Below are 13322 nucleotides of genomic sequence, written 5' to 3' on the forward strand. Positions count from 1 at the left end.
GTGCCTGCCATCATCCTGACCACCCCAGGTGATGTGCTTCTTTCCACGAGGCCTTCCCGAGCTTAAGGCCGGAGCTATCCTGCACTCTGTGTTGCTTACTATTAAATATGCACTGCTTGGGGTTTCTTCTGTAAGAGATACGAGTCTGTGTTACGTTCTATTCATCCCTACCTACGTAGTCACTACGCCAATCTTTCCTGGTGCTCTGAAACCACATGTATACATGTAGCTCTTTACAAATCTCGGATATATAAATGCTCAACCTTGTTTAAAATGATGCATTAATGTTCTATTTAGATCATGTAAAAGACATTCATTTTATGAAACGTGATATGTACAGAAAAAACAAGCCCTGCATTCTCTGGAGGGAATACCTCCGGGAGTGTTGCATGTGTCCATGTCTTCATCACAAGGCAATGCGGGCACATGCGAACACTCGAAGCATAAGCCCACGCCCAGCTGTTGCCAGAATGTGCTTCGTGGAGGGAGTTAGTTGGGTGATATGTATGCAGGCAAAGGTAGATCCGTTTCCCTTGCAAATAGTTGTTGCTTTATATTGTTGACATTAGCGCCGCCGTCAGCCCCTCTGCCCCGTGTAGCTTTACTGCTCCAAGAGCATAACAAACTCGAAAGCAGAAAGAAATGCGTCTGTGATTATTCTGCATCGTTGAGCGGCGCCTCTCTTTGACTAAAGGGGAGCGTACCCTGGGGCTTAACATTCAGACTACAATGTGATATTTTGTTTGGAAGCTATTGGGATAAAGGCGGGTACTTCTAAGCAGGGCTGAAGTCGAGGGTACACACGGGGGAACGCAGTCACCCCACGTTATTCAGGGGGTGGACTCAGTCCCCCCAGCGAAAATGAGACACATTGAATGTGTTCTTTGAATTTATGAATTAAAGCCGATCCCACCGCAGTCCTCAGGTATGCAGGCCAGACACTTCACCACTGCACTATATACCCGATGACAAATAGCAAACAACTAAAGGTGAAATGTCGCATTTCGGTACTGCAAGTCTCAGGGAAAACATTTGTATTGGTTGTTGGAGTTTAAAACATGCACACCTTTTAACGTTTTCAAAAACACTATTAGAAGAAAATATCCTCTCTTGGGTTTGTGTGTGTGTTGATTTTATGAAAGGCAAATGCCATTCCTCCTGTGCAATTTGGGTGGTTATGCAAAACCAATTTAATGTGCTTATTTTACCTTGATATGGTAATTTCTGGCTACGTCGCATCCCATTCGTTTGTTGATGAGTCCCTCCACTTTAATTTTTAGGACTTGACCCCTGCTTCTAAGTAATAATGTGGGCGGACTTGATTGGGTCTTGATGTATTAGCGAAATCTGGCGAAACGGGCTGCAATGTGGGTTTCTATATAACCTGAGCCTTTTCTACGAGAAATGCTGAGTCCTTGCGCCAGGTGCCCCATTGGAAATCTTGCTCCAACGCGGGGTGTCGGTACCGTTTCCTACCCGAACGATGCGCTCTGTACATAATCCGAGTCATTATTAATTCATAAAACAAGCGTTAAACGGCCTCGTGGGACAAGATGGTTTCATTCAAGGGAGGGGCGGAATAAACACCAAGACGTGAGCACGCGCCCTGGGGAATTAGAATGAGCTCAACCGCGGGGATTAAAACAGTCAAGAAATTGGCAAATTGATGTTTCCCCTTGAAAAGGGATCGACAGTGGGATGGGGCGGCGGTGGATGCAGGTCAGAGCCCGGGGGCTTTGTACGTCTGCAGTCGGAGGTGTCAGAGTTAATTGAATCCCATGATAATCGCCGTCCGCCGCCCCCTCATTGGGCTGACACGGAACCAAAAGACACCGCCGGCTTTGCAATCCCTGCTGCAGTCTGGCGGCTGCACCCCTCAGACACCGGAACAGGGCAGCCGGTGCGCGCCTGCTCTGCAGAACGGGCCCAGATCGCAAGCAGGGCCGTTCATGCTTCAAGCGACTCCTCCCCAGCAGAGGTCCTAGTGTGGTGTCTGGCGTCCCTCGCGTGTGCTGACACGCCCCCCTTCCTGTTCTCTTAATTGCTGTAACACGTTGCCCTACTTATTTTCCCCCCATTTCTGTTTCTTTTTCTGCCTGCTGCTTCTTTTCAAGGTGACCGCGCCGTTTCCCCTTTGTGCTGCCCCTGCTTCTTTCCGTACCAGCCCCACTTTCCTCGGATGTCTTGCCTCCTTCCCCTTGCTCCTAGTCCAACAGCCGCCGCGTGACGCAGCATTAAATATAAATACACGATACGCCCGCCTCCCCCACCTCAATGAAGAGTCATAAAGCGCTGACAAAAAAAAAACGCCAACGACGCTTGGAATGTGGCAGAAAGTTGTGTGTAAAACCCTAAATCCCATTCACGAAATCTAGAACCCCGAATCACCATATCGTTTGATCCCTGGGCAAAGCATTCTATTATCTGTCACATATGATGATTTTTATGTAACTTGTCTTAAAATTGTTTTACATGTGTAATAATTTAATATTAATGTGGTAATATTTTTCTTTTCCATTTTATGTATATTGAAAAGCTGATTTAATTCCCAATAATCAATCCAAAAAAAATATCTGTCACACCCGGTGGCGCTTAGATACAACCCAAATGCATGTGTGCACGGCAAAGCGGAAAATAGTGTGTGAATTACAACATATTAGGCTAAAAAAACACAGCGAATAGTCATTAACTGGCTAGTGTACACACAATACCATGCTGAATCTGATTACAATGTGTATAGCGCTGGCCATGAGACCCGGGCGTCAAGGCGCTCTTGACTCTGCGACATTGGAGTGCCTATCTCTAGGCGGTGTCGCGTTTGTCTCGCGGAGGCCCAGTCATTGTCTGGCGATGGAGGGGCTGCTGGACGCTGCTGCCCGGAAGAGAATGTATCCACTGAGGAGGAAACAATGCCTTTAATTGGCTCGCGGGAGCGCTATTGTGCCCATTAGCCCCGGAGTCTAAACACACAATCCAATCCATTCCACTTGATTACAAACCCATGATAACATCACCAGTTTAGAGGGGGAGGGGGACGTTTGGACAATGCCACCTGTTCATATAAACACCGCTAGGCGGGGGGACCTCCGTATGCTGCCTGCACGAGGAGAGGCGCTGCAGTTCCACCAGCCCGTACTTTTTTAGAGCGCACTTTTAAAAAAAAGCAAGCACAGCCGTCTGCCCATTATTCGTTATTTGTATCAGCATATTGACGATGCCACCCACACTGTGGGGTTTGTTTATTGGTGATGTCTGGTAACAACCGCCTACCAAAACTTGCAAAAGAAAACCTGTTCACTGTTAACTGATGCCTGGGCGGTGCGAGGGCATGCAAAGCACGGTGTAGTCACAATAGAGATAGGCACAGAGGAAGGGAACTGTATTCCGACTCTGGCCTGTTCAGAAACAGATAAAGATGTGACAAGCAGAAGAAAACCGTGCGCAAAAGTGCACACGCGCTGAATTGCAAGTTACGCTTCCGATTCAAACTTAGAATTCGGAACAAATAAAGCACATTCGACAAGTGAAAATGAAACTCTTCATAGTCCGACCAGTCACTAAAGATCCAAATGGGCCAACTGATGTTGTAAAATCGCCAGGTGCTAATTAAATATATTTCCGACGCCAGCAACATATTCATGTACCCCAAAGGTCACGATTCGGGAAATACCTGGTGCCGAGAACCGGTTGATTCTAAATGTGCTCGGTAGATCTATACCCACGGGCTAAGCATGTGAAACCTGATCGCACTGGGATCGCAAGACACGACACCGATTTAGAGAGATTCGAAAACCGTCCTTAACATGAGCGTGTTCTGCATTACGCCTGCTCCAATTACATGCGTGTGATCTGCGCGCAGGGAAGATCGGGGTTCTCGGGTACAGGCACCTTCTGTCAAGCGCCGGGTACGCCGGCGGCTTCAAGCACACACTGCCGGCATCGTGCTCGGCCGGAAGAGCCCTCCTTCCTACAAAACCAACGTGACACCATTATTTCTGCTCAGAGAGTAGTTGATGAAAACCCTAACCTGCCGCGTTGCTCCTTCCCGCCGTGGCCTGCCTTCCCACACTGCAGCAGGGAAGGCTTCCAACAGCTCTGTGCACAACACGGCGCAACGCACCCGGAAGACACAAAAGTCGGGCAACGCCTGCGAACATTTGTACGGTTTAAAGCCGATAAATCCGAGTCGAACGCCCGAGGCTGCATGCGAATGGATCACACGTAACACTGGCATACTGGAGTTCATGTGTGCCACTTTAAAGGTGTGTGTATTGCGAGGGGGGTCGATTGAACGAGGTCGCAGCTTCGAATCCCGCCAGGACCGATACAGCTGCCGCGGCAATAACACGGGCCATTTCTTTTGGAGGAGCTACAATTAAGTATGGGCTTTACATGTAGCCCTTGCAAGGGAATTGCGTTTCCCGTGCAATGCGTCATATTTATGTCTCTTCCAGCGCAGCTTAATGTACTCATACGTAGTCGCCCTTTAAGTCCCACACACAGGAAGCCGCCGCTTGAACCCGTCGTGCGTTTAGTTGGCTGGAGCCTAGAGGCAGAAGTGGCCTGTGGACATTTTTCGTTTCAAGTCCAGCCATGGCTGACGCTTTCCGACCGCGGCGCAGTCTCCTGTCGCCTCCTCTGGCTTTCCATAGGCGTTCCTTCAATGCAGTTCCTTTTGCGTTCACGGAAGAACGCAAACCATTGCTCCGGAAATGAAAGTCGCCATTTTAATGAGGGGCTGCTGATAAACGCAGGTGTGTGTGCAGGTGCACACGCTAAAACATAGCAACACGTAACACAATACAGCCACCGGACCCTCTTGTTAACCCGTGTATTATTTTGCCGTGTTTTTTTTATTTGCCATTTAAAAATTCACAGCGAACAAATATCGGCAAGCAGTCGTGCAGGTGGGCCAGAGAAAGCCACGTGTCTTAAAAGTGCACCAAAGGCGCAAATCGGGTAAATCGGACCAGGGATCACGGATTATATTTACATGGTGTAGCTATCATGCCATATTCAGATAGGTTACATTATGTTGGCACTTAGTTAGGCGCACGTGTGCCTGTAACATACCACGGTGCCCCTATGGACGCTACCAGCCCCGTGAATAAGCCGAGCGCACACGTCCATGCATTAACCGTGGACTATGGGAGAAGCACGTGCGGGTCATATTGGCACCACAGAGGTCAATATTGTCGGATCTCCTGGAAAGCTGGCAATATTATGGCTGGGGCGATTTGACCTGCCTGCCGTGCATTTCTATAGCGTCCCGTGCCGCTGTCTGGGCCCTTCTTTGGGCTGTAACTCTGTGTGTGCCTCCCACTCCCCGTGCCAGTATTCCTAAACTCTCTGGAAGAATATTATATTATGGAAGACGGACCTAACCATAACTACAGCGGGGACGGAAGAGGTGCAGCCCCTGGGGGGGTTTGGACATTCTACAGAAGCCCCAGAAAGGTCCCCATTGAGTTCAAAGGGCGCCCCACCGGCTCCTTGCTCCTGGCATCTCGCCACTGCTGCCGGGTGGCAGACGGGCCGGAGGTGTCGCCCATTCTGTGCCCGCTCTCCTGTACACATGTGTCAGACACAGAAATGCTTATTGCCGGTGCGAAAAGGAAGTTCCGTTTGCCGATTCCCATTTCCATGTCAACACGGTCCAGATTGCGAAGCTTAGCCTGCGCCTTGGGACCACAGGCCGCAAACGAGCTGTGAACGGCAGTCTGTCGGCGTCCAGGCCGCCTTTTGATGCTCTGAGCGGGCACACTTAGCACGTGTCATCTACAGGACCTTTTTTTTTAATGTCTAAACGTATCTTTTAGATCTGCCCGCCCCTCCCTTCCATCGGTGTACTCTGCAGACAGCCACTGTGCACCGACCGGCATGAACAGAAAGACGGGATTTGTGATACCTAAAAACGTTACATTCTTACCTTTAAAAGTCATTACAATCGTTACTAATGCTTGGATTATTGTTACTATGCAGTAATAATTGCATATTCTTTTAAAACTGGGAGAAAGGAGAACGATGAGACAAAAGACGTATAACCAGCCATTATTGCCCTCTGCCAGGGCATTGTCTACGACATTCCAATGCTCTAATATAGCAGTAATGACCCTCTCGCATGGGCTTCAGAGGCCCATAAAGAATTAAGGTGCAACGCGAATCTGGCATGTATTTGTGGATGGGAACAAGCAACCTGCTGTTTCCTACAAATACTCACCCAATATGGCGGCCCTGGAAATAGAAGGCTGGGCTCCATACAGAGGCCCTCTTCCATTCCCAGAGGGCTGTGAGAGGAGGCACAGTGGCACTCAAAACCCAAAACCGAAAGGTACGTGGGAACTGAGAAGAAGGGAGCAGACAGGAAGGAGCAGAGAGGGAGACAAGATGGCAGGAGGGTGTGAGCAGAGCAGATTGCTGAGCCCAGGGTTAGGTTGGCCAGACGTTCCAGTTTGACCAGAACTGTCCTGGTATTTTTAACCCTGTCCTGGGGGCTGAGCCTTTTTTTTATGTCAAAAAGCTATGTTTTGTGCCTCAAGATGCGACATTGACATTGAAATAGGACTACAGTATCATTAGTGTCCTCTTTGTATTTTAGTCCTTTTTTTGGGTTTGTCACAACTGAACCTGCAGTCCTACCTCTACAGTGGCCTGGGTTTTTTTATTTTCAAAATCCGGACACCCTACCCAGGGTTAAATTGTTAGACTCATTCCGGGTTTGGATCAACCTGATTGGATGCTGCACCCATGCAGAGTGCCAAATATAGTTATTAGCTTGTGCTTTTGGTGACACACTCATGTGTCTAACAAGCCAAAGAAACCACAAACATATACAATAAACATTGTAATGTTTGTCGAACTCAAGAAGACAACATCCACTTGGGTATACATGCCAAATTTTGCAAAGTGTGCCCGCCTTGTCAAAGGGAAGGTGAGGGGTGGGGGGTGCATTGATAAAGAATGCACTTAGTAAGTGGGGATATTAACATCTGGACAGCATGGAGGGTTGCAGCATTCCCTCTGTTACCTAGTGGGTTTGCAGATCAGATCCACGAGAGAAGCTACTGTATGGTATGGTCATGTTTATTTCTATAGCGCCTATACACAGGAAAGTGTCTCAAAGCGCTCCGCATTTTGGAATTAATCTTAGACCCTAACAGTTCACCCCCATCCCAACACCCCCACCCTCTGCACAACCTACATGTTGTATTTTTTTCTGCAAAAATGACCTCACCGTTAGCATTCACCCAACGGGACAGCACTCATGCCATGGCATATCAGACGTCCAGCAAGCACGCCTAAACAGTACATTGTTTCCACAGCCCCCTCCCCCACGATTTCTCTGCCAACCTCCACCCTCTTATATTGCCCCTCCCCTCCTTGCATCACTTCCATCCTCTTCCCTTACGGCTGGAAAGCGTTATACAAGGAATAGACACAAGTCGTCAATCGTGATTCGGCTCAATACAAAAGTACAGTAACATGACATAACATCTCCCCCTTTAGAAAGCCTATAAATGAGGAGGCATTAACCTGCACGCCCCCACACTCCCCCCCACCCCCAATGCTGTCATGCGCCTTTTCAGGCAGATGCAGCTGGCGTTATAAGACACAGGCACCTGGTTATATGGGCATTGGCAGTCTGTGCCCGGAGTAAACACTGATTTATCACTGACACTCCAGCGCCTGCAGTGTGTTATCCGCATCCTTCGCTTGTGTTAGGAAGAGGGGAAACTCGGAAGCCACTGTCGCCTCATTTACGGCAATGTTTCAACACGTGAAAGTCCCAGTAAATCAGGGACTCTCGCTGCAGGTTCATCCGGGGCGCCCACTGTCTCGGGGTACGATGGCACGGCTCTAGGAACAGCTTTCATTCTTAAATGTATGGTTAAAAAGGTCTCCCCAAAAAAATACAATGAAGAACACCTTTACCTGTAAACATAGATCACGGGAAAGGTGAGAGCATGTACGTGGGGGTGAAGATCACGTTGGTGGGCGTGTAGACTGAATGCAAGGCAGCCGAGTACGAGGTTTTATAAACAGGGGGGCCCTGATGCAGATAGAGAGAGGCTGGGGTGCCTAGAGTGGTGGCTTAACATGGCTGTGGATATAGCGGTGTGTAGACAGCTGTGAACCGACGGGGATAAGAAAAGAATGAGGCAGACGAGGGAGGGGCAGAGAAAGGCACACGCACAGATTGCAGATGTTCCCAGATGGGTAGGGACATGTAGATTGATCGGCACATAACACAGGCCGAAATAGACGGTGGCTGGATATCACTAAAAGGGGAAGGATATTGCTAATAGATGCAGGGATAAAAAATAAATAAAAAAATAAAAAAAGACAAGGCACTGGCTTTAGAGAATGTCTGCGCCCTCGTCTGCGGCTTTGAAGGTGAACAGAGAAGACACGGGCGTCATAGACGCCAGTCTCTTTCAGAGTTTGCACAGTTCATTTCAACTTACCCAGTCCGATGATTGGTTGTTTGATAAACGCTCTTTTTAAATCGATGCGTGGGGTAAGAAGCCGGGGCCGATCGCCTTCCTGTGCACCCTCGTGTTGGAAAGTGAACAGAACCTTACCTGCAGCGCCCAGAAGCGGGACCCGAGACGTGTCAGCACCCCTCGGAGAGGGTCCGCGGGGGCGCACCCGGGTGTATTTACCTAATTAGCAGGGCATTAACATGCACTCTGGGGGCAATGATGGCCCTCCAAACAGAAGAGCCGTAAGGATATTAGCCGGGGACAGATCGCCCATTTCTTCTTTGTTAAATAAACCCCTTTGTGCGCTTGAAAAGCCCAATCAGGGCCATTGTCCAGGCACTATAGTCGCCTTGGGCCTCGGACTCTCAATGTAACTGGGGCACAATAGAGCCGAGGGGAGTTCGAGGGGGGGGGGGGGCTGGACGGCGGTTGGTTGGTGCTGTGGTGAAAGGTCTTGATTTAATTAGTGAGGGGAGGGGGGCGGGGGCTCCCTTAAAGCGCTGGCCAGCTCACCTTGGCCTGCAGTCTGGGCTAGCAGGGGCCGAGGATTGGACGCGGGCAGCACCAGCCAGGGAGCGCCTCCCCTCCTCCCCGCAGGACATTAGGAGCCGCCCTCATCCCACCCTCTGTTTCCTCCATTGCAGGAGCGGCGTGCCAGGCACCGGATCACAGAGGAGCTGCACCGGACTCTCGAGCAGGGGTGACTGCAGAGCGAGGACAGCAAAGCAAGGCCCAGGAGCACACGAGCCGCAGGGACTATGATGTCCTACATCAAACAACCCCACTACGCCGTCAATGGGCTGGCGCTGGCCGGGCCCGGGATGGACCTGCTGCACTCTGCCGTGGGATACCCCTGTGAGTACCTCCTTTACTTGCGCAGCGCAGCCCTCCTGGGGGCGTTCTGGGCACGCGCAAGTAGACCCCGGCGGGGCCTCATGCTGGAGAAGGGAATATGCTGCAGCTAAGAATGAATGGATCGATGCATTACTGGATATGATGAGCCACTGGGCAGCGTCATGGCTGGACGCACGAATGAATGGGTATGTTATTAGTTAGAGGCATGACTGCATGTCACGGAGCAGGCTCCGATAAACCATGTCGCGTGTATAGGCCGGTTATTAGCAAATACGATGAGACGGGTTTATGGAGGAATACCGGGCGAGCTGGATGCAGTCCGGGGATTGGCTGTTGATTTATAACTGAAGGATTTCATGGATGTATGCATTTATGAATAAGTATGGGTAGCGCGGAGCGTCTTATGTGTGAAGAGTTGTTTGGTGAGGCGACTGTCGGCGGGCCATGCCACGCGCCGTGTGTTCTGTCCAGGGAGAACACACTTTGCGGCGTTTGTCAAAAAAACGTCCGTTTTGAAACACGATGGGGCCGATAGGACTGGGGCCGCGCTGCCGCTGTGCTTTGTGTAGTTGTTGGTATATAACTAAGACTGGGCCACTCCATTTCAGAAAGTACCTTTGGGCACTCATTGGCACTAAGGTAACCGGGGATAATAGCTTCTAGACCCCATCTCTTTCTGTAGACAATTTCTATCACTTACACGGGCCGAAGGGGTATTTTCGCCTCCTGTAGCGCCCACTGGGAATTGCATTTTCGGGGTGCAAGAGGCCCTATAAATCCGGAATGCAGTTTATTGGGCACACCCAACGTCAAATCCGACGGCCGAATACACACGCGTTTGCTGTGCTTCTATTGAACGCAAGGCACAGTGCAAGGCCTAATGACTTCCCCTATGCTGCTATTATGCACCGGTAGGAGGGCCGATTAATGATGGCACAAGGCACCAGGATGCTATAGATATACATACACGCAAGGCCGAGTGGGTCCACATATTCAAAAGAAGCCCCGAATACCTTTAGTTTTGCCGGTGCTCCCTTGCACACGATGGCTGCGAGCTCCGTGTTCCCCCTCCAAACCAAAAGGGGGGTTTCCTGTCAAATAAAAAGAAAGCAAACTCGCACGGTGCCGAAAGAAATATGTACCCCTCTCTCTCGCCCCAATACATATACGCACACACACCCCTTTCTTTGGTCATGCTTAAATCAGACTTGTCAGACGCCTAACATTCTGGCACGAAACTGTAATGGCCTTTCCAAACACAAAGCTGTGTTTTACAGATACACAGACTCACACGCACGGACCAATTTTAGAAAACAAAGCCTTCCCCGCTTAGTTCCCTTAGTCATCGTTTTGTATAGAACATTTCACGAAATTAAGAAATCCGGACCAGTCTTTTCGGGAACCGCACAACGCGGGCCACAAGCCCCCATATTTCTGAAATTGCATCTTCTAAACGGCAAAACGAAAACTTTCGGCTTGTAACGAAATCTTGCAAGACCTGCACAGAAAATAATAGGGCGTTATTGGAACACTTGTGAAATACAAACCTACTCTGTCTTAAATGAGCGGCTCACACGAAACTCACATCGCTAACAGGCCCTAGACAACAAGACCGCAAACCTCGACTGCCGAAGAAAACAACCGGCGATCAGAAAACGCACGGCCGTTTCCCGCGTTCAAATAAAACTGTAACGTTGCATTATTTTTGGCGAATTATTCCAGGTTTCATTCCACCCGTGCACGGTCGGGAGGATTTGTCAAAACCTAACGTAATGCGAATGCGCCAACGCACCCGCATCGTATCTTTATAAATTTGCGCTTCTTAGGAAAACTATGAATGCCGCCACAATGAAACGTTAAACGGGTCGACGTTAGAACACTAGATATATAACTTTCAGTGTGTCTCGGTTCGGGGTGGAGGAGGGATATCTCTGTCAACAGAGGCCTGCAGGGGGCGGCACGCACACACTGGACACGCACTCCGCTTCCTTGGTGGTGGCTGGAACCCGTGTTGCCCTGTGCCGGGTACCAACATGGCGCAGTGACAGGGACGGACGCTGGTGGTGTTTCTTAGGGCAGTGACCCCGGGCAGCCCAAGGTGCGATAGAAGCAGGGCTTTCCGTCTCTGTTAACATACCTTCCCTTACCATGAAACGGTAAGTGCCCTCCTCCTGCCAAGGTAAACAGTCTACATGCCACGCAGAAGTTTCGGGCATTGGGGAGGAGAACTAGCCCTTTGTAAACCCACAATAGGTATGTGCCAGAACAAACGGAGGTGGGAAGCAGTGCATTAAGACACGCTCTGCCGATGCACTACACTAACGTGTTCACAGTCCACGTGGAGAGTTTCCGGAGCACTGTTTGAGGTGGCATCGCTCTTAGTAATCGGACCCACATAAAAAGATTGGGTCTGTATAGCAGAGGCTTGTCCATGTCTCATCGGCCTCAGGAAGGAGACAGACAGGGCTGGCACGCTCCACATCACGAGCCCTGCTGTATGGCGATGGTCTGGTGGACTGGGGATTAAGCACGATCATTGGACGTTTCACCAGTGCCACTGCTCTTCACTATAACCCCGAATATGTATACTTAGCAATGTTTTTAGGACTTTGGTACTGCTCTTCAAGCGCGCAGGCCAGACTAAAACATCCCTCAAAAACACAAAAGGCCACCCAAACCCCCTCACAAACAGTCAATCACTCCATCCTGACCAATCCACTTAGCGAGAACCTGGGCATCACGGATCAGCCTCTGGTGTGGCTGACCTCCTTCTTCTTGTACCCTCCCAGGTCCAACTTGGGTCTTTCCTCTTCACCACCACTCTCTCTACATGTGGTGTCCCCCAGGGCACTATTCTCTCACGCTGGCTCTTCAATGTCTTTCTGGCCCCTTTGGTCCACCTGATCTTCACCTTCTCCAACTTTCAGTGTTATGCAAATGACACTCAGCTCTCTTTCAGGCTCCCCTCAGCCACCTTTCCTGCCTCACTCATTCCTGACTGTCTATCAGCGATTCAGGATTGGTGCTCCTCCAACGATCTCTGCCGTAATGCCATAAAACGCAGATCCTTCTCATTGGGACCGCTGCTCCCGCTTTCCCTCTCTCTTGTCGCGCTTCTTGGACCCTCTACACTTGTCTTCCTGTGGGGCAAAAAACATTGGTGTCATCTTCGACTCCACTCTCTCCTCTCATCACGGACCTTGCCAAGAAGGCCCACTTCCAGCTGCACCTCCTCAGAGATATTCTACCATTGCTCACTTCCCCTTAGAAGCTCTCTGTCTCCAGAGCTCTGGTTCTCTCCAGGCTGGACTACTACTACAGCCTCTTTCTGAATCTGCCTGACTCCACTCTGCACCCTCTGCAACTAATCCAGAACAGGACTGCAAGACTTATCCTTGGCCTCGAGCCCAGGGATCGTATTTCCCCAGCCCTGAAATCTCTCTACTGGCTCCCAGTGGCTGCAAGTATCAACATCAAGACCCTCTGCATTGTCCACAAGGCTTTCTGGGGCCGGGGGCCATGCTACATCCAAATCTTTCTGCCTAAGTACCTCCCTTCCCGAGCCCTTCGTTCAGCTACCTCCAACGCTCTCAGGGTCAGAGGCTTCTCCAGACAGATTGGGGTGGGCGGTAGATCTCTCTCCTCTATAGGTGCCTCCCTCCGGAACAGCCCCCTCCGGAACAGCCCCCCAGACTTGAGCCGGACCACCTGAAGTTCCGAAGCAGCTCAAGACTCTCTTTTTCTCCTATGCCTTCTCTCTCTCGCTCCCCTGCTAACCTTCCTGTCTGATGAGCCGGCTGGTTGCTTGGTGCCCTCAGAGTCTCTCTGCGTACCAGACTCCTCTACGACCAGTCCTCCTTGCACTGCCGCGTGGCCTACTACGCACTTAGGGGCTGTAATCTGTAACCTCTACAGCCCCCATGCCGACCTGCACTTACGCAGAGCTGCGCTGCCCTGGTCGCGCTTACCCTGAGCCTTACTGGC

General features: G+C 50.4%; 1 protein-coding gene across 4 annotated transcripts in view; it reads left to right on the forward strand.

Moving 5' to 3' along the window:
• LOC138566747 (homeobox protein otx5) overlaps window positions 1-13322 on the forward strand; it is a 74427-nt gene that overhangs the window by 37805 nt on the left and 23300 nt on the right. For all 4 annotated transcript variants that reach the window (XM_069644377.1, XM_069644380.1, XM_069644378.1 and 1 more), the window contains exon 2: window positions 9128-9338. In XM_069644377.1, coding sequence (XP_069500478.1) covers window positions 9242-9338 — 97 coding nt within the window. In that variant the 5' untranslated portion in view covers window positions 9128-9241. The remainder of the gene's footprint in view (window positions 1-9127; window positions 9339-13322) is intronic.

The sequence above is a fragment of the Ambystoma mexicanum genome, chromosome 2p (genome assembly GCF_040938575.1).
Source record: "Ambystoma mexicanum isolate Mex_15411 chromosome 2p, UKY_AmexF1_1, whole genome shotgun sequence".
Taxonomy (NCBI): domain Eukaryota; kingdom Metazoa; phylum Chordata; class Amphibia; order Caudata; family Ambystomatidae; genus Ambystoma; species Ambystoma mexicanum.